This window comes from Magnolia sinica, chromosome 16, assembly GCF_029962835.1.
Source record: "Magnolia sinica isolate HGM2019 chromosome 16, MsV1, whole genome shotgun sequence".
Taxonomy (NCBI): domain Eukaryota; kingdom Viridiplantae; phylum Streptophyta; class Magnoliopsida; order Magnoliales; family Magnoliaceae; genus Magnolia; species Magnolia sinica.
Window position 1 is genome coordinate 51,050,001 of NC_080588.1, and position 26,145 is coordinate 51,076,145.

The 26,145-nt window shown below is 37.0% G+C and overlaps 1 protein-coding gene across 1 annotated transcript in view; it reads right to left on the bottom strand.

Annotated features, from left to right (window-relative positions):
* The window catches only part of LOC131228710 (RNA pseudouridine synthase 4, mitochondrial), a 46,593-nt gene that overhangs the window by 19,880 nt on the left and 568 nt on the right, over positions 1–26,145 (bottom strand). Inside the window, exons 2-8 of the mRNA XM_058224558.1 lie at positions 16,360–16,431; positions 16,087–16,224; positions 15,953–16,000; positions 15,778–15,858; positions 12,623–12,736; positions 11,978–12,079; positions 9,207–9,318 (exon numbers count right to left, since the gene is read on the bottom strand). Of these exons, the coding sequence (XP_058080541.1) occupies positions 9,207–9,318; positions 11,978–12,079; positions 12,623–12,736; positions 15,778–15,858; positions 15,953–16,000; positions 16,087–16,224; positions 16,360–16,431 (667 nt within the window). The remainder of the gene's footprint in view (positions 1–9,206; positions 9,319–11,977; positions 12,080–12,622; positions 12,737–15,777; positions 15,859–15,952; positions 16,001–16,086; positions 16,225–16,359; positions 16,432–26,145) is intronic.

Sequence of the window (26,145 nt, forward strand, 5' to 3'; positions counted from 1 at the left end):
AACAAGGAGTAGACTCGCAATCTCACATAGACATAAGTCATATCTAATCTATATCTAGTATCTACCTATGGAAATGTCTGGGTCTGGCCAACAAGTGAGGAAATTGGATGGCAACATTGTCAGCGGGTTAGTGGTACTAGGCACCAAATGAAGTGCAATTATTGTGATAGACTAGTAATTGGTGGAATTACGCATCTCAAACAACATTTGACACATCGAAAGGGTCAAGTTGCTGGATGTACTAGAGTACCGAAAGATATAATGATTTTAATGCAAGCCAGTCTGGATGAGCCGAAGGGTAAACGTGCTACTGAACAAAAGAAGAAAGATGGGATTTTAGATGCGGCTCGACAGGAAGTGTTTGGTCCTAAATATATGGGCGTTCGTGATGAAGATATTATTGATTCTGATGAAGATTCAGATCGGGAATTAACTGTAGCTAGGAAAGAGAACTTGCGTCTAGCTCGTGAAAAGGAAGAATGTCGCCACATGTTTGGCACAAGTGGGTCAATACGTGATATGGAGGGGGGTAGGTTTAGTGGGTTACGACATATGTTTGGGAGCCGATGAGAGACATCTTCACATGATGCCACTATACATTTGGATGAAAAAGTAAATTAACATAGGAGACCCTCTACTGATCAAATCCTGTTTAGGAAAAAATCAACTAAACAAAAAAAAAGAAAAAAAGAAATGTGGAGTAGAACTTCCGTTGAGAAGCTAGGTAGGGCAGCAGCAAAGTTATTTATACATGCCAAAATACCTCCTAACGCGGCCAATTCTCCATATTGGCAAGTGGTAATTGATGCAGTAGCAGAAGCAGCTGAAGGAATTAAAGCTCCCACGTCTAGGGATATTAGGGGGAAATGGACAGATGCAGAGTATGCGGATGTAAAAGCATACATGGCTACCTTTAAACCTGTATGGCAAGCCAGAGGATGCACGATCATGTGTGATGGTTGGACTAGCCCAACCAGACGCAGCATGATCAACTTCATGGTGTACTGCCACTTAGGAACTATATACCACAAGTCAATTGATCTTCAGACGGGACAAAATATTCTAATTATATTACTGGACTAATGGATAAAGTTGTGGATGAGATTGGAGAGGAGAATGTAGTGCAGATTGTGACAGATAATGAAACATCATATAAGCTTGCAAGATATAAGTTGATGAAAAGGAGACATCTTTTTTGGTCACCATGTGCTGCCCATTGTATTGATCTTATATTGGGACGAAGAAGAATGTTAAGGAAATGGTTGAAAGGGCAAGAGAAGTGACGACGTTTATTTACAATCATAATCAAGTAGTTGCAATAATGAGGAAGTTCACGAAAGGACAAGAGTTGTTGAGGCCTGCGGCGATTAGATTCACAACAAACTTTATCGCATTAGATAGTTTATACCAGCATAGGGGAGAGTTAAGTGAGATGTTCGCTTCCTGAGATTAGCTCAACATAAAACATGGGCGGAAGACATCAGGAACACCGGTTGAAGTTGCAAACACCATACGGGACAATAAATATTGGAAGAGGGTCAAGTCGATCCTAAAGTTGATAGAGCCACTAATGAGGGTACTCTGTCTTGTTGAAACCGACGAAGCACCTACCATGGGCTTCTTATACGATGTCATGGATAAGGCAAAATTGGCAATTCAACGTGATTATAGAAGTTGGGAGTCTTATTGGAGGATGATCGACAAGAGATGGACAAGACAACTCCATCATAATCTTCATGCAGCAAGTTACAACCTAAATCCTAGGTACAGATATGTCCAATCATTTGTTGCGGATAATGAAGTTCTTGTCGGGCTAAAGAATGTGATAAAGAGATTAAAACCTAACGTAGATATGCAAATAAAGGCGTTGAATGAATTAGATACATTTGGAAATCGCCTGGGTAGCTTTGGAGATGCTCTTGCATAGCATGCAGTATCTAGGTTGCAACCGGCCGAATGGTGGATGAATTTCGAAGAGAGCACGGAGGCTCTCCAAAAAATTGCAGTAAAAGTTTTGAGCCAAACAACATCTTCTTCTAACCGCGAAAGGAATTGGAGTTGTTTTGCGCTTATTCATTCAAAAAATAAGAATATATTGCAGACTAGGACATTGGATAGACTTGTCTTCATGCACTATAATATGAAGTTAAGAATGCAACGACATCATAGGAGCATTACAGTCGCCGATGACACAGACTATTGTCCAATAAACTTGGACAATATTTATGATGTGGATGACCCGCTTTTACCTTAGTTGGAAACAAGGGAAAAGCAAATTGAAGAGGATGGTGAAGAATTGAAAATTGATGACCTACAAATACGCACAACGCAACAAGAGAGTTGTGCAGCTGTGTTGGACCTAAAAAGAGAGGCAACTTTTATGCCAAATACGGCTCAAGATCAACAAAAGAGTACGACCAGTAGTAACGTGACCGTGTCGGATGATGGTGATGATGACGCCCCTACCCTGGTGCTGGCACTTCTAGTGTTGCTCAGCACACCATACAGCCGTCTATAGATCGCGATGCCGATGAACATCTACAAGGTAGTACATGAGATCGGACTTATAAGTGTACTGAGTCACGATATAGCCAGCAGGAGGGTAGGTCTAGTAGTGCACCAGATCTGAGAGGTCCGAAACATCAGCAAGCTCATGGTCCTGGTTCTTATGATGGATATTTTTATGGTCAATTGATTTATGATTATAGTTATATTGAGCCTGTTCCATCACCTTCATGTTGGAGTAGTCCTCCCGATCCATATCCATATGATTATAGATATCCAGATCCAAATCGAAGTTACTCATCACAGACACTCTCAATCTCAAGATTCTCAACAGCTTGAGTACGGGCACCAGTATGGCTATTCGACGGGCACTGTTGGATATCCTTCCTCGGGATCAGAGTCATTGCCTAGTCAGGATCAGTCATCCTCTGATTTCGTTGATCTAGTATTTTCTTCTGGCACTGGATATTATGGATATGCAGCACCTCCACCTATTGGAAAGCCTCAGCCTGATGATGACGATGATGTGGAGGTCGAGCAACCATAAAAAAGCAGATTTTCATTTTGGTGGTGACTTGTGATTGTAAGTATATATTTGTAATAAGGTAAGTATTTACAGCAAGCAGCAGTATTATTGCAAGCAACCAAGCACATACTTGACACTGCCGAACTTGTATTTAAAATAGCTTCCCTGACAACCAATCAAGTAATCCTTAATCAAGTTACAGGGGAGTATATCAAACACTACTAATTTTTATTTTTATTTTAATATTCTTGACTTGAGGATGACAGGTCACAGGACAGGAATCACAGTCACAGCCACAGGTATGTTAAATTGTTAATAACTTAATATAAAATAAATTATGAAAAATAATTGCAAACACATACACATGTAAGATATTTTCATATTACATTCATTCTAATATATCTATCATTGATAGTAGATAATTAGAAAATTAAATAAATGAGTTTTGCAGTCAAATCCAAGTTGTCTGGTTCATAAATTCATCAGACAGTCCGATACAACTTCTCACCAAAGAGTGGACCGTTACACCACCATAAACATGTTCCAATTTATAAATGAATGCATATTTGGAATACTTAGAATATTCCGGATTTAATTCATATTTTTTCATATTTTTTTGGCAAAAAAAAACTTACACCGTTACGGGCCGTTACGCCCGTATCCGTATAGGTAACGGTGGGCACCATTACGCCCACTGATACCGATACGGAATACCTTGGGTAGGGCCCGCCTCACACAAGCCACCCACCTCGAGTATGCCCCTGCATCCCACAGGCAACCCCACTCGAGCCTGGTGTGAAAATGCCCCTGCATTACTTTATCTCCGAATATAAAGAAAGTTGGAAAATATATGGTTTTTGGTTAATGGCCGATGGATGGACCGATAGATCCAGTCGGACATTAATAAACTTTCTTGTAAATAGTCTAACTGGGATCATTTTTAAAGTCTGTGGATGCATCGGCCCATTCCCACATGGCCAATTATTTATTTAAATTGTTAGATAGTGTGTTGAAGAGGTAGGAGAGGAATATGTTGTACAGGTTATCACGGACAACACAACTAATTATGCAACTATCGGTCACCAACTCAAGGAGAAAAGGCGACGTTTATTTTGGACACTATGTGCGGCACATTGTGTTAATCTAATATTAGAAGATACAAGTAGGTTATATCTTAAAGTAATTGCTAGGGCTATGGGAATCATGATTTTTGTGTACAAGCACGCCCTTATTCTCAATCACATGAGAAAACACCTTGGGTGCAACTTGCTTCGTCCAGCCATCACCCGATCCGCAACAACTTTCTTAACACCACAAAGATTACATTAAAAAAAGTTGAACTTAAGTCCTTTGTAGTGTTGGCCGATTGAAATAATGGACCATAGTCAAAGAAAGCCGAAGGAAAGTTAGTCCAACAAAGCATTCTTTCCGCTCAATTTTAGGCTCAAATGGTAAAGGCCTTAAAATCATCTGAACCCTTAGAGTGTTGCGATTGGTGGATGTTGATGAAAAGCCACCCATGGGCTATATCCATGATGTGATAGAGAGCTAGAAACAAGGTAATGGAACACTTCAACTATAAAGATCGTGATTACCAGCACATTCTAAATATTATCAATGCAAGATGGGGCAGCCAAATGCCATCCCCTTTATATTCGGTTGCCTACATCCTTAATCTGACCGTATTCTTTGCGTTCACCAATTGGACTACGACAGCCGCGTTTCATATGGTCGGATTTCTAGACAATTTAGAAAGAATGGTTCCAGACAAAGAACATGATAAAATTTCTTAGGAGATGGACTTCTACCTGAACAGTGCAGGGAATTGGCCAAAAGAGATTGTTATAGGTATAGAAGTATGAAATTACCAAGTATGCAATTCTATTAAGTTCTACAACTTACAATGTAAGAAGTCGAAATGAGAAAGTGTCTAACTTAAACTTATTTGCAAAGCTGATTGATGCTCTATGTATGGAGTTGACCCCACTAGGAGGGATCCAATCACTACAAAAGTTGGCCATGAGAATTCGTGAAGTGTTCTTCAAGCGGTTGCGGGGGCATCTAGAGTACATTCGAGTCGGTAAGTTTTACAAATTACAACTTAAAAAGTTCTATAATTTACTTATAGTTTCAAATTTCAATGCTAAATTGCTAATATTACATATTATAAAATGTTAATGGCATGCAGATTCATGCAAAAAAAAAAAAAAAATCTCCTCGAACAAAAGAAACTCAACGACTTGGTCTTCGTCCAATATAACCAGAAGTTGCGAGAAAGATTCCAGGCTAGCGAGAAAAGCATGAATTATATGATCCTATCAGCCTAGATGATTTGGAGACAATATGTGGCTTGTGGAGAAAGTGGATCCAATCTTTGCCGTCGAGTCCCTTACATGGACCCAAGTCGAAGACGCCGCTTATGGATCAACACCTGGCAAAGTTTCTCAATTTCAATGGCAGAGAAGGGGAGTTAGAGGGGCGAGCAGTAGCACGAGGCTTGCGCACAGCAGTCAATGAGAAGATGACAATGATATTGAGAATAAAGAATTACAAGAAGAAGATGCTTGACCATTAGACGTGGATGAGCAACTTGTGCAAGTAGATGATGAAAAAACAGAAGAATATGAAGTGTATGTTGATGAAGGAGACGACTCTGACGATGATGATGGCGATGGTGATGGAGATGGTGGTGATGTGCCATAATGGGAGAGGGAACAATGTATATAGTATTATAGTTAGTAGATTAGTAGTCTGTACTCTATCGATTTTATTTATCAATAAAAGTATTAAGTTTTTACTTTTTATTAATAAGTTATTAATTTTTAGTTATTAATAGCTTAGATAGTATAGGTAATATACTTGATACTAATATTCACAAATTAGTTTGAAAATTGATGGGAGTAGGAAGTCTTAATGGGGGAAAAAACATATTTTCCCAAAATTTCTCCTTTTTTTTTATGATTTAAAAAAAATATCAAAAAACAAAAAACAAAATGTTGTGCGATCGCTTATGCAATTGTGTGATCGCAAAAGCAATCACATAGTGGTGGTTGCATACAATCACTTAGGCGATTTAACAACATTGCCGTCCACACAATCAACTATTGCGTTGACTGAGGTTATTGGTTTGTATGAGTCTATTTGGGTCGCCTATGATCCTCCTATAACTGTTTAACAAGATAAATGTTCTTGTATTACCCATCTCATTCCAATTTTGTTACCTTTTCCTATTTATCTACAAATTATCGTAAGTTGTCCTTAACGTGTCTGCTATACCCATTCCTGAGTCAGTCCATGAGACATTGTCGGATAAAAATTAGAAAAGAGCTATGGATGAAGATATGGAAACCATGTACTCCAATGAAACCAGGACGTTGACTGATCTTTCATCAAGTAAAACTCCAGTAAAGTGTAGATGGGTGTACATAGTCAAGTTCTTGCCTGATGGATAAATTGACCGTTACAAAGCTAGAATGGTTATTACACAGATTTACGAGTCAATTATCTTGATAAATTTCCACCAGTAGCTAAACTTAATTCAATTCGGGTTCTTCTATCAATAATAGCAAATCATGATTGGGCTCTTATTCAACTAGATGTGAAGAACGCATTCCTGCATGGAGATTTATACAAGAAAGTCTACAAGGAGCAACCTCCGTGTATGTTGCTCAAGGAGTCCTCTAAAGTATATAGGTTAAAGAAATCTATATATGGGCTAAAGCAATCACCATGGGCCTTATTTGGGAAGTTCAATGGTGTGATTTTGTCATTTGAATTAAAAAGAAGTAAACTCAATTTTCTCAAGGCATTCTACTACTGGCAACATAATACTTGTTGTGCATGCAAAATGACATTATAGTGATTGGTGATGACTTAGAGGACATTAAGAAGTTGAAGTCATAGCTTCAAACTTAGTATCAAATTAAAGATCATAATCTTTGATATCTTCTGAGCATTGTAAGTGGCACGATCGAGAGTTGGCATAAATCTATGTTAAAGAAAATATGCTTGTAACTTGTTGAAAAAGACAGGTATGTTGGGTGCCAAACTAGTTGATACACCAATGGACCCTTACCTCAAGCTTGAACCTAAAAAAGAAGTGTTAAAAGACCCTGGCATGTACATGAGACTTGTTGAAAAGCTCATTTATTTGGCCATCATCAGGCCTGATATCGCATTCATGATCATTGTGGTGAGCCAGTTCATGCAAAGTCCGAGGACATCACATCTAGTATAAGTTCGAGAATCCTTGGGTATTTGAAATGTTCGCTTAGGAAGGGTATTTTATACAGGACTCATTGCTATCTCTAGGTAACCGGTTATTCAAATGCAGATTATGCAAGGTCAAGATGTGATAGAAGAAAAACTATAGATTACTGCGCCTTCCTAATTGGTAATGTGATTACTTGGAAAAGCAAGAAACAAAATGTGATTGCCAGATTAAGTGTTGAAGCTAAATACAAGGCAATGGCACATACGACTTATGAACTTACAAGGTTAAAAGTCTCTACTTGAAGAATAGGGATTCAGAGTTCAAATTCCAAAGTCTTTACACTGCGACAATCAAGTTGCAATACATACTACCAATAATCCATTATTTCATGAGAGAATGAAGCATATAGAAGTTGTCATTTCATTCGGGATAAGATATCTCAAGGAGAGATCCACACACCTTATATTCCATCCCACAATCAAGTAGCAAATTTATTCACCAAAGCTCTTAGATAGTCTCAATTCGACAAACTAATCTCCAAGCTAGACATGCAAGACATCTATGCTATAACTTACGTGGAAGTGTTAATGGTATTGGTTATGGGCATACAGCCCACTTATTTATTCTTGGGATGTGTTAGGAATATAGTGTTTTGTATAAAGGGTATTATCGGCTTTTTTTTCCTTTTATTACTTACATATATATGAATAAAGAGTGGAGGGCAGGAGCCCAAGTCTCCACTTGCCTTTTCTCAACTTTCTTCTCCTTTCTCTTCTTTGCTTCTTTTCTCCTATTTTTCTCTTTTTAATACCAGTTTACACACTAAAATTGGTAAAGTTACAAAAGTGCCCTCCTTGCTTAAGGAATGTAAAGGACTTCTATGGACCTAAACACTACTCAAACAAATACAATAAAGCCCAACAGCCCATAAACACCAACTATATGACCATTTGACATTCTAACATATTAGAGTTCTTGATGTCCAATACATACTGAGTTCATCTTAATGCTAATTATGTATTAGAGATCTTGATCTCTATACATAATTACTGTTAACTAAAATGAGATCATCTATTATTTAGGCATCTACAAAATAATGCCTAATAATTATATATTAGAGATCATATTTTTTTTGGTAGGCAATGATTACCAACATTTTATATAAACCGTGATCTCCTATTCATAATTACTATTTAGACTGCATTTGATTGCACCAAATTAATGGTATTTCGTGATTAATCAGTCTTAATGGTTTGGATCATTGAAACATGAGCTCCAATCCAACAATTCCTTAAACTACATATACCTTGAATGAGAACTGATAACAAGTGTCCTTAAACTGTCTATTCTTTCTGTATAACGGCAGCTCGGTTGATGACTAAAATGGGCCAACCGGTCGTGCTGGTCCATTCATTTTGGCACCAGACAGATTTCAAGCCCAAGTCCAGCCCTCAGGCCAAGTTTAGGGGCCTAGGCCCAGGCCCTACAAGGTCGGGCTGTCCAGCACATTGCCACCTGTAGATTCAACTGCTGCATCCATCTTATTAGTGGCCTATAAAGGGCAAGGTAAGCATGATGGAAAATTCAAAATAAAGCAACAGTTCATCTTTAATCAGCAAACTCATATGTCCAATTACTGCAATTTTCAGCCTATAGCCTATCCATATCATGGATCAAGCTAATGGGCCCTAATCACCATGCATGTTTGCCACGTGTATGGTGAAGGAACAACATAGTAACTCCATGGCACAGGCTGCATATTAGCATTCTCCATATATAAGTGATACTTGATCTACCATAGTTGCTACTAGACAACTCAATAATTTGTCTACTCATAGAAACCAAAAACATGAAGCCACTTGAGATTGATTGATTATATGTGGAACATTATGAACTCAATAGTGTCACATACTCTAAATATAATTTAATGGAATAGATCATGTAGATGAATGGTCGGCTAACCATGATTTGAAGATTTGATCACTTCATACTCTGTTAGGGCATGCTGGGATGACGTGATTTTGGTATCATCAACAATGGTAATTCGCTCCGACTTCCCATTGTCCATAACCACCTGAAACGATTGAAGCTAAAAACTTTAGTTACAATCTCAAGATAAAAACCGTTTTCAGCATGAGGTATGGCTCAAGCATCAAATCATCATCATCACCATCATAGGCTTCTACCAACTCTTGTGGTCAGCTTTACAAAGTTCCCTTGATTTCCTGGCAACAGTTCAACAACTGCCACCTGACATCAGCCCTCCTCAACCCATGCTTTGGACTGCTTGGTGCATCGGTACCAGACAAGAGTTGCATCAAATGTAGGATAAATAAATGGTATAATATGACCTGAATTTCAGAATGATAGTATGGATTGTTCTAGGCTTTCATTGGCTCATCGCCATTTCAGGAGCAAAGACGAATAATTTTGTGATATTTGAATTTCTCCTCTTATTAGAACTTCCAGAAATTGCAAGATGGTGTTATTTTGTGCTGTAATGTAAAGAAGAGCCCTTTTGTATCCATACGAGTAACATTTCATGATTTATGGAAATCCTACTAAAATTAGAAATTCCAAGAAATCATAAATTATTTTCTCGCAGCTCGAGACACACGTCCCAGTGTTCAAAATATCAGTATCACGTTACGTATCGCATCCTTGGTATACAGATACATATCGGTTATCGCATGGGATATATCGTTTATATCGTGTAATTTATCGCACTTTTTGGAAAACATGGGGAAACACTAGGAAAATGCTTGAATTTTTCATTGAAACTTCAGGGATTGTTAAAAAAGATCTTAATACACACTTCTAAATCATAACATCTCAAAAAAGAAGTGCACATAATAGGTTTCCTATGTATAGGGCCCTAAGTTATGCATTGTCTATCTGAACTAATGCAACTATATTCAAATTGAATGCATAACATTTAGAGTGTATGTGATGATCATTCCATCAAACACTCCTAAATACTTCGAAATTAATCTCAATTGACAGCTGGTTGAAGGGAAATTTCAGAGATTTTTTTTTTGTTAATTTTTAATTAAAAATTAATTTTTATTTTTCGAAAATTGACAAGGACTTAACAAATTAGTAGATCAGCCCTCATACATGCTTGATTGCATGTTTGGAGTGCAACATTGCAAGCAATTTGAGAGAAATTTGGGATATTTTGAATTTTTCCTAATTTTCACCAAATCGGACCACCTATACTCAAATTTCGAAATTAGAGTGTATGTGATGATCATTTCATCAAATACTCATAAATAATTCAAAATTAGTCTCAATTGATAGTTGGTTGAAGGAAAATTTTGAAAAAAAAAAAAAAAAACAAGGAGATCATAAAGAACCAATGGATATCAAAATCAAAGCTCCAACTCCATGATTTTTCATGCCAAACATGAAGAACCAATGGATTTATAACCAGTTGACACTAATTTAACATAATTTCAACAAAAAAAAAAGGGATCGGAAATTGAAAATGCTCACCGGATCGAACATCTGGGATATATCGGCACTACTTGTGTTTCGTATCGCATAGGTGGGATACAAGATATATCGTGGGATATATCGGTCGATATCGTCGATATTTAAAACATTGCATAGTCCTAGGGGAGTTACGAATTCTTGGTATGGTCAATCCTAGATTGGTAACTCCTGGATTGGCCAATCTTTTGTTTGATTGACATGCCAGACTGCAAGTCACATATCCTTGTAAATTTGTTGTTTGGTTGACAAATATAAAAGGAGGAATGCTAAAGAGAAAAATAAACAATAAAAAACAGAAAACCTATATTAGGTGGTTGGACGGTAGCTAGACAACCACCTAGACAAAGGGGCCGTTGATCAAGTTTGGAGAGAAGGGGTGGCCACAGGGAGAGGATTGGTTCATCCTAGATTGTGCAATCACACAATTTTGAGGGTAGTTGTTAATCCCTACTTTTAAGGATGATGGTAGGTGGACTCATCAATCCAAATCCTTGGTGGCCCCAAAGAAGGGATTCAAAGCATTTGCCTAGACTGACCAATCTAGGATTGACAAATGCAGGGATCCAAATGGGCCCTCAATATATAGTTGATCAGTTAAGGAGTGCATCATACATCCAAGGTAGTGTTTGGATCAAGCAACAAATAGCAGTTGGCATGACTTCTGAGCCAACTAGGTGCAATTTTCATCTGAGCTGTGGAAAACGGAAATTGCAATAAGCAAGCTTGCATTTTCCTGCCATTTCCACCCCAAATCACAAAGAAGCATGTACAGGAAAGTCCAAGACCTATCTCACTTGTTTTGGCTCCAGTGAATCAGGATCACCTTGCAGCCAAAAACTTTCAAAAACACCAAAAGCCATCATGAAGTGATAGTTCCAGAATATTAAATGGAAAGTGTTTGTTGTTGGCTTCAATTGTTGTCTATTACCGAATTCTTCTTTCCATCTTATTTTGCCATCCAGCATGTGTAGCTGAGGGAAAAAAAAAAAACACTGCAATCTGACAATAAATAAAGCCAAAGATAATTTAATCATGGTTTCTGAAAAGTAAAAAAATCAGATCCCATGCACTTGCAGCATTACCTACACAACTGGAAGTTCGAAAGGCCTAAGCAATCCTTATTCAACAGTTTCACATATGAAAGTGGAAACTTTTTCAAATTTTAATAAAAATAAATGTGAAAAAAGGAAAAAAAAAAAAAAAAAATCAAAACAGCAGTTCATCAAGAATAGATTAACCTTTGCCAGTGGAGCAGATATTAGTCCCTTCGCACGTCTTGGAGTTCCAATGACAAGTGCCCAATACTTCCTTTCCAGGATTCTTTCAGCATTGCCAACAGCCTTGGAATATGGAAATCAGGAAATCAAAGGCAGTTATAGAATTTTAAACTTCAATTAGTAAAGATAATAAGAGCAAAACTTTGATCCTCTGGCAGTGCGATGGTCAATATGCAACTGCCGGCACTAAGAAACAACTTAGAAATTCCATTAGTGTCATACAAGTAATCCTAATTAAATTGACCAAATTATGGGTAACAGTTTAGACATTTCATGAACAAAAATCTTTATTACCTGACTATAGGATTGGTAGACATTTATTGGATGGTTAAAAATCAAAAAAGCCTAACAGTCCTATTTCAGCAAACAGGTGTCACGAATTAAAAGTTTGGATTGTTCAACTAATCATATTTTGGAACTGTGACTTACTGATTTAGCGACATTGGGTTCCATAATTTAGTTGGTCCAATTTAAGTTAATGTAAGCCATGTGTACAATGTTTGAGTGCCTGCATATCAAGTGTCATGCTCTGCCAGAGTATCATTAGAACCCTTCGAATAAATACTTGCAGATTTTGAACAAAAAGCAGATGAGATCTTTACTTACATGAAAAGATGCTCCAGAAGTTTTTTCTCGGAAGATGGAATGTAAAACAGTTGCACTGGTTTGCGTCCTTCCCATCACTAAAATGCCACTACTATCTCTATCAAGTCTGTGTACCTAAAATATTCATGAGCTTGTTCGTGAATCAAAATTTAAACATCAGGGCTCAAACATCAATCGTCCTTTTAATACTACTATATATAGAAAGCATGAAATAAACTGTCAATCTTGTTAAAAGAAAAAATTCAAATTCAATTTAGCACATGTCATGAGAAAAGTTAACTTATCTTTTTCTTCTTTTCTTTTCTTTTTTCCTTTTGAGAATTAACACATGCTTATGAAATCTAAACATGCACTTAAGAAGGTCAAGATGATGAAGAGAAGTCTAGCTTGCAGTTTTCTGCAATCTATTTAAGGCCAGTATTAGGTAGGATAGATTGATCAGCGAGTTTTTTTTTTTTTTCCTTGCTGGTTGATCTATGGTGAGACCCGCCACATGAACAGTCCACATCATGGACCGGTGCCCCATGTCTAGTTTGAGTGGCCCACATCAGAAGTTAAATCAGTTGGCTTGCTCCAAATTTCATTGAGACCATGTTTAGATACCATGGATTCCAGCGAAACAATGGAGAAGGAAAGGACTCTTATTTAGTGTGACAATTTGGCAAAGGAAAAGGTGGATTGCAAAAATTAGTCATTACACTTCTCCACAATTTGAATTCTTGGAACAAGAAACTAGGTGACTTTTGTGAGAGGACTGAGATTTCCAGTTGCTATCTAAACAAGAACTCTAAAGTGGAATCCATGATTAAATAGTGCTCATGGAAATCATCATTGAATAATTATTATTATTGTTTTCCTTTCTATTCCCTTGGATTCCACATACCCAAACATGTGCTCAAGCAAGGTGTGCCACATTGGTCCAGCGGGCATATCGGTGCCCATCAAAACTGATACGTGTAATGGACAATATACCCCCCCGTACGGTCCTCTTCTTCTTCTTTTTTCTTTTTCTTTTTTTCTTTTTTTTGCTCAAAAAATTCTAGAAAAAAAAATGTAGGAAAAATCCCCAAATATTTGGAAGATCCCGAATATGTATTCCTCTTTTTTTTTCTACCCATGTTTAGGATGACGTAATGGTTGAATCTTTGGTGAGAATGTTGTCTCAGCCTATCTGATGATTTTATTAACCTAAATTGCTTAGATTAATCTTAAATTGGTCTTAAATTGGCCCACAATTCATGCAAGTTATAACACTCATCACACTAATGCACATCCCTAAGCATTTGACATCATTCCCTTAAAGAAATTTTAAGAAAAAACTGAAATTAAATTCGGATGAATAATGTCGCCAATTTAGGGCGTCATTTTAATGCTTCCAATTAGTCCCGAAATTCATGTAATGTATGGCATTCATCCCACTAATGCATATCCCTAAGAATTTTACATCACTCCTCCCAAGTAATTATAAGAAAAAATTAAAATTAAAATTGGGTGAATAGTGCTGCTAATTTTGGAGCTTCTCAAATCCCCCCAAAGCGGCCCCAGATTTATGCAAGTTGTGGCACCAATTCCACTAATGCATATCCCTAACCATTTGACATCATTTTCCCCTATAAATTTTAAGAAAAACTTGAAATTAAATTTGGATGAATAGCGATGCCAGTTTGGGGCTGATTTGGGAGAGCACTTGATGCCCCAAATTTGCCTCGAATTCATGCAATCCATTGGCACTCATCCCACTAATGTAATTGGCCGAGAATGGTGGACATTTATTGGAGGGTGATGAAAAATATCTGATGGTCCCAACTTATGCTTATGCCATCATCCTACTATCAGATTGTTTGACATTGATTGGATGGTGTAGAATTAAAAATATCTAATGGTCCTATTTCAACAAACAAGTGTCAATAAATCAATAGTTAATATCATTCACACAATTTGATTATGGGATTTTGACTTAGCAACAGTGGGCCACACATTTTAATGGATTTAGTTTAATTTAATACATGCCAAGTGGAAGAATTTCATGTGTACTAGTAGGTGTTGCCTTGACCGTGGGGCCTGCCTTGATGAATGTGTTGTATATCCACGCCGTCCATCAGTTTTCCAAACTCATTTTAGGGCATGGTCCCAAAAAATGAAGCATATCCAAATCTTAAGTGGACCACACAGTAGGAATTGAATGCCACCATTAAAAACTTCTTTGGGCCACAAAAGTTTTGAATCAAGCTGATATTTGTGTTTTCCCTTCATCCAGGTCTGCGTGACCTTATCAACAGGTTGGATGGCAAATAAAGATTACAGTGGGCCCCATGAAGTTTTTAATGGTGGGCGTTCAATGACTACTTTTTCCTATGGTGCGGTCCACTTGAGATTTGCTTCATTTTAAGGACCATGCACTAAAAGGAGCTGGAAAAACTAATGGATGGCATGGATATGCAACACATACATCAAGGTGTGTCCCACAGTCAAGGAAACAGCCACAAATGTGCAAGTGCACTTGGCATCATACACCACCATCGAATTTAAAATATATATATATTCAAAACTTGGCTCTCAAAGGGCCACGTTAGCAACTTTCTTTTAAAGATGAGAGATGGAGGGAAGGGGGGAGAGGGCAGAAGAGGAAAGGGGAGAGAGAGAGAGAGAGAGGGCAGCACAACAGATGAAAGAAGAGCAACAACAGCATAAGAAGAAGAAGAAGAAGAGGTTCAAGGTACATATGTTTGTAACTTTTTTTTTCGCTTTCTCCATCATGGGGGCAACGGCCATTTGTTCCATTTTTCCAACTCACCCCGTTTCGGATACGTAGCACATAACGGCCTTGGGCATTACCGTTACGTATTTGGCCGATACGTGACCAATTCGGCACACCTTGCCCTGAAGAAAATAAATTGGCATGTTCACTATCATTTCCAAGCTCATAATTTAGCACAGGGATTGCTGGGTATATCACACAGAATAGATGTTTCACATGAAAATAATCGATGATATCAAAAGCCGCCCCCCCCCCCCACCAAAAAAAAAAAAAAAAAAAATTGTATGATTAATGATACCATGATGGTTAACACTGAACATTAAAATGGTTAAAATGCCCTAATAGTTCTCATTGAACAGAATGGAAACCAAATCCATGTGCCATCATCCAAACTCACCAGCCGAGGGGGTTCTGAATAATCATATCTTAAAGAAGTTGCAGCTAACATGTCTAAACTTTTGTTGATGCCAATACCACCCTGTTTAAAGAATAATAATGCATAATAATTAGTAGCTCATAAACAAAAATCAGACAATGCACAAGATAAGAAAATATGAACAAGCCCAATTTACCTGAACAGGCAAGCCTGGAGGTTTATTCACCACAATGATAGCTGGATCCTAAAAGCAAATAAGCGTGAGTAATCCATAATGTTGACAGTAAAACAGCATGGAAAATCACCAACAAGGGAATCGAAGTTCAAGACCTTGTACAATTCAAGGCTCTGGATGTAATTTATTTCATCCTCATTGCAGAGGTAGTCATTCTTTTCAGAGGGGTACTCTTGCACAGTGATAGGGAGAAAGATCCGATCACCAGAATTCATTGCGTCTTTTGCCGATACCTTCCAGTATTTAATATCAGGGGAGGAAATTATGCAGCTATGACAAATAGTTAACAAAGAACAGTTAATGGAGTTTTGATGCGCATTTTAGTAACATTTCAACTGGCTATCTGGACATTGTGTCTCAGTTGTTACCCTTGTAAGTCGATGTTGTTGAACTTGACTTTCCAGACAAGCAGCAGTTGCATTACTGGATTCTCTTCGAACCTGCAATAAGACATCCTGTCAGCTAACAAAGTTTCACAGGTGAGAACAAGGGGCAAGCCTGATTCTTTTGATTCAAATATCATGACAAACATCAAATAGTCACAAAGTGAGGGATTAATGGTGTCATCCAACATTTGTATCTTATACAGTTCGAGGATGCTGCTCCTATAAAATAATATGATAGTATCTTGTGCAAACTTGCTAACTTTACAAATGAATTGTGTGGGACATGTCTAAGACAATTTTGTAATTTATAATTTTAGTTTCGGACATCCTGAAATTTTGATTCGGATACTCTCAATATTTCTTGTTTTGAATAGGATGGGTGTTTGGACATGTCAGATTTGTAGACAATTTGAAGCAAGTTTTGGTAATATAGCAATTTGCATGGTTTTCGAATAGAAAGTATGCCTAGCTAATAGGTGATATTGAATAAGTTTTCTCTAGTTGTGCACGTGCACATGTTCATGAATGGTCCTCTCTTGTACTTGTGTCATACTTTTTTGGTCTTCCCAAGGTTGCAGGAGGGGATTTGAAATTTTGAATTGCAAATTTCAAATTCATAACTGTGTCTATATGGTCTCATCTAGCGACTGAGATATATATCCCGTTCATTTTGACATTGCTTGCAATTCCAACTCAATCAGTGAAATTAGATTTTTGCCAATTTACTGCAGTCAGAGTAACATGAACATGTGAGATGGTGTCAACACAGATACAAAGTTTTGGACACAGTGGCTTTTAAAAGTCAAATTTACTAACACATCCATAAAAAATAAATAAATAAATAAATAAAATTTACTAAATTATATAATATTTATATTTTAATAATTGTATCTATATTTTAATAATATATTTTTATTGACATAATAGTATACGGAAATTATTGATATGTAAAATATTCTTTAAAAAAACATTAATATCAAACATAAAAATTACTTAGATTATAAATAAATAAAAAGAATCCTGAAACTGAAAGAAAATAATGATTCTTTGTGCTCAATGGCTTGCTCGGCGAATGCCCCCTCTATGAACCTACTTTGCTTGAGAGAATCCTTTTGACTCTTTCGGATCTGTTATTAAACATATAATTATCGCGTTCTTTCCATAACAACCAGACCAAAACCAACTAGAAGAGATGCCGAAGAAATCTTTCCTTTTTCCCTAAGCACCCCATCCCCAAGAAAAGAACACCTCGTCAAATGAGCCTAGCATTACACAACTCATTTCGGAAAGGGCCAAGAATTTCTTCCCGACCACTAAGGAAGTCTCGTAGTGTATGAATACGTGATCAACGGACTCTGTATTTTTAATGCACATACTACTGTTGTTCATGATCATCATATTACTATTCCACAAACAGTCAATAGTTAGGACTTCATTTTTAGCCACTAACCACCCAAATGCAATCACCCATATAGCAACAAACTGAGGATGACAGCTCCATGATGTTACCCAAATCTCCACTTCAAAGGAACCAATAGAAAGATTTTACCATAACCTACCCATGGAATCAGGCTTCATTACCACCTCTCTCTAAGGGAAGAAGATGGGCAAACATTCCTGATACAACCCTGCAGAATGATGTCATCCTCAATCTCTCTGCCGCTAAGATTGCTGCAGAAACACGAAGACCAAACTGATACATTTCCAGTTATGTTAAAGCACTAAGCCTTAACAAGAGGAGATACTATATAACGTGAAGAAGTCGTGACGTTAGTTGCAGGACCATTCCAAGTAGGTGCTGCTCTCGCTTTTGAATCACAATTATGACTCGTGCTCCCGCTCTCACTGCCTTTTTATTATGCTTGCTAACATTTTGAAACAGAAGTTCCCCCCTCCTGCACTTGAATTTGTTGCTGCTACACATCACACTTGGTGCAACTATAGTCATGACAGATTGGACTGCTACAACACCAGGAATCTCCAGAACTTAATTCTAGATCCCACAGCAACCTTGAAAGCCACCCCTAGCATGACTTCACTAGTCCCTCCAACTGCTGCCTTCCAAATCCCCAATAGCCTATACTGAGAAGGCGCAAGGGCAATCCAACTTCCCTCCTAAACTCCATATTTGCATTATATGAAACGCATCCAAAAGTTATCTTCCTCTGTCCCAAACCTTCACAACCATTTTCTAAGGCACAGTTCATTATTTTCAGATCTTCAATACCTTCTTCCCCAAGAGATTGAGGTTTACACACCTCCCACAACATGGTGGAACTTCTTCCTTTCTTCCCTCCCTCTCCAAAGAAAATCTGTGTAATCTTTTGATATGGTAGATCACACGAGTCCAGCAGTGAACGGGGGGCATATTGGATACAACAACTTTAATTAAGGTAATGCATCACTTAGAAACAAGCATCTTCTTTTCCATGCTGCCAATTTTCTTTCCATTCTCTCCATTACAGCATCTACAAGCGCTTTGCCAGTTTCCCATGCACAACAGCATGGAATTTAGAATAAATAGTATGTCTAGGTAATAGGTGGTATAAAATGAGTTCTCTTTAGTCGTGCAACGAACATGACAAGGTGTGTGGTCCTCTCTAGTACCTTGTGTCATGCTTTTTGATCAATATGTGCAAGATCCTCCTTCCCAAAGTTGTTGAAAGGAAGCTGAAATTTGAATATCAAATATCAAATTGGCAGCAATATTTATATGGTCTTCTCTTGTGTAGAGAACGAGATTTATATTGAGTTTATATTGGCATTGCTTGTAACTCTTAACTCAATCAATGAATAGTTTTATGTCAAAGTACATGCATTTGATCTTTATATTTGGAAAAGACGCCAAAGGATGAAGGATTATTTCTTACTAAATGAATCTGGGTCAGATAGTGTCAATCAACAGAAGTAGATGAGTAGTTGACCTAAAGAGAGTTAGATTGGCCTCCTTCACAAACTATGCAGTGTTCGTAGTACCGGTATCGTTACATGTATAGCCAATGGGAATATAGAAACAGGTATCAATATTGCCGAAAATATCACCGATACCCGGAAGTGTATCACTAAGGGAAACATTGGGGAAACATGGGGTAAAACATTTTTGTGAACAAACCAAGGCGAAAGAACAAGACCTTGCCTCCAGCCATGACGATCAAATTTGAAGTTTGTCTTCACTCTCCAGATCCTACGGTTTAGATCCACCCATGAACTAAGTAGTGTCATGCGTACAAACCTTTCTTAAATTTCTCGCACTTGAATTTTTTGAAATTTGAGTCTTCTAATCTATGCAAGCACAATCTGCCAAGATTGATGGTATCACAAGCTAATCCAAATGACTTGCTTGCTTAGCTTCGGGGATCCTCCAAGATTATCCATTTATAGGTTTCCTCCCATCAAAGAAAGTAGTAACCGTATGGAGATCATGGATGGGTTAGTTATCTCCTAAAGGTTAGCCACTAAGTCTCAACTAACCAGGTTCATAGAGGGAACAATTGCCTTATTTCCAAAAAATGCAATAGTTTAGAAACTAACAAAACATGGGCAATAACCATGTGGAGTGGGCTGACATGGCAATGTGGGCCACATCAATCTCTCTCTAGAATGAGAAACATGTCTAACATTTTCCCACTTGGCTCATATTGACACAATTGGTTTTATAAAAGACGTTGGGCTTTTTGAAGCTTTTGGAAAAACTTGACATATGGCCATACATTTTAAAAACAAAATCGTTTTGTTTCTGGTTTTATTGAGAAACTATGTGCTCAAACAAAGAGTTCCAATGCATGAATCATTGCAGCAAATTCCTTTCAAATGAGTATTACCTTCAATGCATTACAATGTCATTAACTTCCTCTGAATGAGTGCTTTATGTGGCATAACTTCCTTATGAATGGGCTATCCAATGCCCCATTCAAGGACCAAATTTATTGTCCAAATGGACATTCTATCATCCTCTAAAACCTTATGTCTACCAAACACGAGAAGACAGATAGCAACAGAATCATCACAAACTATATATTGCAATATCAAAACAAATAAACTCCAAATGGTGTCTCGGATACACAAAATAAGTCAAATACAAGAGACGCTAATGAGTCCCATATGCTCCACATGTTCCTTATACAACTTAGGATATAGCCCTTTTGTCATAGGGCCTACAATCATCAGCTTAGTACTTATATGCTCAATGGCCACCTAATAATTCTAAACTTTCTACATAACAACTAAGTACTTTATGTCGATGTGGTTGTTTTGACTTCCATTTTTGTTACACTTCCCGTAAAGGTCATTACACCCGGTATCGTAAAGGTAACGGTGGTGGCAAGTACAGCCACCATTACCATTACGGAATACCTTGCCATTTATAACTTTCCTCCCGTCAAAGAAAGTGGTAACCGTATGGAGATCATGGATAGGTTAGTTATCTCCTAAAGGTTAGCCACTAAATCTCAACTCACTAGAAACTTACAGGAAATGGTTACTTTATTTAAAAAATAAAAAATTTAAAAAAATAATATATATATATATATATATATATATATAAAAAAAAAAACCAATAGTTTTAAAATTTACCAAAACGTGAGCCGTAACCGTGTGAAGTGAGCTAACGTGGCAAAGTGGGCCACATCAATCTTTCTCTAGAGTGAGAGATATGTCTAACAATATTTACACATTTAGGAATATAAAAAATTGCAAAAATGAACCATATATAATGAGTTTCCATTTAATAGGAGCCTAAAGTATGTGCTATTGTAGAAAATCAATGCAATAGTAGACAAAATGAGTTCATTTCAATTCATATCAATAATATCATTAGGAACACTAACCACTTAAAGTTGTTTCTAAATGTAAAAGAAAAAATTAGACATCCATCCATGCATGACATGTTTATCCATCCATCTGTAAATACATACATACATTAATACATCCATCAATCCATGCATATACCCATATATACATACATTAATATATCCATACATGCATACAAACCAGCGTTTTAAATAACGTTGGTAGCATAGCTATGGAGTTCTATCTCCAAAGCGTGCCCACCAATCAGCTACACAAATTAATTAGAAATTAATGAAATGCTTTCACTAATTTTATATATATATATATATATATATATATATATGAAAACATAAATCACCTGAGCAACGCTTTGTCATGGTGTCGAGTGCCAGCCGATAGCCAAAATCCCCTCTTTTATAGTAATTCATCCAACTGAATATTAGCATTAGCATGCTTATTCATGTCGGGGATCATCCTATCCATGCACTACAACAACCCACATTTTATATCAGGGTGTGTAGAGAACTCATCCGAGTACCATATTTTGTATCTAAGGATTCAAATATTACCCAATTTTGCATGTAAATGACAATGAAGTTGAGGAGTCCATCTCCCATCTATTTTGTTCCAAATAGAAACATAACTCTTTCTTACATTATTGCAATTAAATGTAATCCTCTCCTTCGTCGAGTCCATCAATTCATAAATGAACCCCATTGCTAGCCTCTCTTCTGAATCTACTTCTCTTAAAATGCTTACCAAAGGCATGGTACTCTTAATGCATAAGACAATGTGCGACCAAAACTTTGGATCAAACATTATAATAGCTCGTACCTTTATTCCTTTTGGTCTTTTAGCCCAAGAACATGAACATCATTGCGAACATTGCTTGAAGACCCTTCTTTTGCTTGTAAATACCTAGGAGGGTAAGGGACGTTGTTGCAAAGCATGTCACCACCAACCGTAGAAGCTCACTATTATTTGTGAAGCTTCTCATCATGCTCAGTACAATTCCAAACCCATATATAAACTTTTGCCTTTTCAAGCGTTTCAAAATACATTTTCATTTTTCCAATATCCTCCAACATTAGATCTATGCAATGTGCAGCACATGAAATCTAATATATCTTTCTCTTATCCATCAGCTTCTTCCTAGCACTCACATATCTTAAATGGTTATTCATGATAACCTAAACCACATTTTCTTCCCCAATCTCAACAAGATATTTAAAAAGCAAACATCCATCTTCTATTGAATCAGAAGCATCAATAGACGTAAAACATTGTTCCGGCTGGAGTATTTATCAAAAAGTCAATGATGTTTTTATTCTTTTCATCTATGCAACCAATGGACATAATTAAACTCCCATAAGTTTTCCAAGAGTCCTTATATCCTTTCATTAAATTATCAATAGTATTCATGTTCTCATCTCATACATGGATGGTGGCTTCAATTCTGGCCCAAAGTTTCCAATAGTCTCACACAATGTCGAAAAGTATGAGCTATTACATAAGTTAAATGGCAAAACATTCCAAATAATAATAATAATAATTAGCCTCCATACTTCTTTTCTCTTCCTTCTTCCACCTTGAATTCAATGTCGTTTGTCGTTGATCAATGCTAACAAACTGGTCCATGGGACCCCTTGCTCTTGTCATCGGTTGGTTACCAAAAGATCCACTACCAACGAACACACCATTACCCACGCTGATGTTATCATTACTAGAACTAGAACAATATGTTGAACTCCCCTCCCCATATCTCGAAACATCTCATTTCTTTTATCTTTTCCATCATGATAGTCTCTTAAACCCTTTCTACACTCCATAGCTTCTTCTGTCACTTTTGGGCACAGCTTTATCCCATTGTAGGTTCCGGCCAGATGATGCTTTTAGGCAACTTATGCCTCTCGTACACCTTTGACCACAAAATTTACAGAACAAAATTTCTATGATCTTGTCCTAGTGGATTAACAGCCACAAATTTTCAAGCAAAATCTCTCCTTCTCTTTTCCTTCGGACATCATTTTCTTTTTAGTTCGCTAAAAAATAAAAATAAAAATAAATCACAAGTTACAAACTTGCAAATCAATAAAGCACAATAGACGACAAACACACACCACAACATGCAACCTAAAACATTTAAAAAAATAAAATAAAATTGAATAGCAACCCATATCCTATAGCATTGCATAGTAATGTTCCATGCACAAACCAGAGCAGGGCCCTAAAATAAAATAAAAGACAAAAATTGAATAGCAACCCCTATCCTACAATATTGCATAGTAACCAACATCCTAAAATGAAAAAAAAAAAAAAAAAAAAAAAAAATCCTAAAAGAAACAATAAATCTTCATTCGAAATGAAAAAGAATTCATTAACAAAATATTAAGGATCAAGAACATACCTCTATCAAACTTGAGAAGAGATTCAATCAACAAAAAATAAAATAAAAAATAAAAAATGAATTTTTTAGCTTTGTAGCCGCATGGCTGTGAAAGGGGGGAAATTTGATTTTCTCCTTCAATTGATCTCCAATGATCTTTAACATACATCAAATGGACCTTCTTTCAGGATCGATTGATCAGCCAAAAATCTCACATTCAATGGCTTTGTGAATCGAGAGATTCGAAGAAAGGGATTTGGGGTAGAGGGGTGCTTGCGTTGACTTAGGGTTTCGAAAGAGGGTTTTCAAAAACCCTCTTCTAAAAGGCCTTTTGTTTTAACTTTTTAAGTTATGTTAAAGTTTGAGTTCTACACCATTTACGATATGGCAAAAGTCCACGGCAGTACACATGGAGGCCCATTATAAGATGGTCACAATTGTCTGATATGGTTAAAAGTTGAATATTCTCCATCTACAATGGGACCCACTATTTCGATGGTCTAAATGGCTCAACATCATTGCCACGTGTGAGAAGAATAGGTCACCACCATTTTACTTATATATATATATATATATATATATATATAGTGTATGCTACATACGCTACATGCTACGTAGCTTGTAGCATACAAAAATACACTATATAAAATACATGCACTATGTAGCGTTGTTGCTATGCTGCGCTACCAGCGCTATTTAAAACACTACGGCAAACAAACTCTTTTAGTTGTCCATTTTTCTTTGGGAAGTGGTAGACATGGAAAAAAGGTTTTAAAAAAGGGACCCACTCAACATGCAAACATATCCTCAGTTATGTATTGCTATTGAAATATTCATTACTAACATAAATTTTAATCCTACATGCATAGAATAAAGATTAAAAATTTCAACATGACTAGACATATCTTAGACCTACATAAATAGTAAATCCACAGTGGTGAAGCACATGAAATAAAAGACAAATTAAGGGGTTCTTTTTTTTTTCCAAACCATTGTGTTGACATGGGGCCACAAGGGTGTCAAACTGTCAGTTTTTTAGAAAGCGGAATGTTGTTCTTGCATAGCCTCTAATCTTCACAATGTACATAAACAAAATTGAAGATGCAACCAAAATAGTTCCAAGGAAGGAGATTGTTGGTCACAATTCAAATATGGTGGGGATAAGGCTTAGATGATGATGATAATGAATTCATTTGTGGTGCGTCCCAGATGAGTGGCATGTGTTCCATGGTGACAGAAGGAACAAGATTCCTACTCTCTCAAGTAGACCTTTGTATTTCCCTTGGAATGATATGCCAAAACTGTTATGTTTTACTCTGTTATCCCTGAAGGGGCCTTTACTATAACCATGGTTTAAAGGACACTATAGCAATAACAGCCACAAAATGCTACACTATGCAACACTATAAAAGAATAAATAGGGTTTGAGGGGAAAGAGTTCCATTTAAAATAGTACCCGTGATATAACATGAAATGCTATCAGATGTTAAAATGATGCACAGCCTTTTTTAGCAAATTTTTTTCTTTGTTTAGTTTTGCTAAGTACACATTCGAACAATCAAGTAACAGTAATACAAAATGGCCCTTAAAACTCCAACTATATCTACTCCATGTTTGATAAAAGAAATTTCCTCAAAAAGTAAAGAAAAGATGTAAACATTCCCATACCGGCTATTTGACTATTATATGACAGATTGCATGTGTGGGTGTGGGGGGATTAGTCATATAGTAAGGCAAGTTTTATTAGGCTCAAGAAGATTGTGTGGTTGTTTACAATTGCATTGGAGGTGGGAGAGGTGATACGGCGTTCGTTAGATTGATGAGTGTTTATTTCTCTACACCGAGTTTGTAATTACTTCCTGAAGATGGTGGATTCATTTGCTTGCTGCTTTGCCATAGACGTAACCTGTCTGGTGAACCACATAAATATTGTGCCTCTTGTGGATTTTGAATTTGTTATTGGTGCATTTTTCTCCATTTATTTTCCCTTATTTTGTTTCATACGATCCTTGGCAAAATTAGTGATTGTCGGTTGTGCAGACAAGGTGTTTGTGGGTTTGCTTGAATCAGCGGGTGACTGATTTTGCGGGCGGCAATGTTTGGCCACTACAGATTAAGGACATGGAAAGTGGACAGCTTGCATGCCCCTAATCAGATGGATCTTATCATCTTGATTTGGATGCCTGTAAGTTTTTACGTTATGAGTGACTTTCACCTGAAAGTGTCTTTCAGCTGTCACTTATAAGAAAGTGACTTCTCACCCCAACCCCATGAAGTTTCCTGACAGTTTTGCCTGTAAGTGACTTAAAAGGTTACAAGTAACTTACAAATGAACTTCCTCCCCAAACGGCACCTGTAACTGAATTGCCTGTAAGTTACTTCCCACTTACAGAACTTTAAGTCATCCAAACTACCCCTAAAAAATCCTGTGGTCGCCATCCTATCAAATGGCCGTCAGTTACCACAGATAAAAATCCTTTGTGGTTCCCATCCTATCACATGGCCGTCAGCAGCCACATGTTTTTTATTTTATTTTATTTTTATTTTTAAAAGACACACTTTGGATCATTGCTTACTATTTAGAATAGAAACAC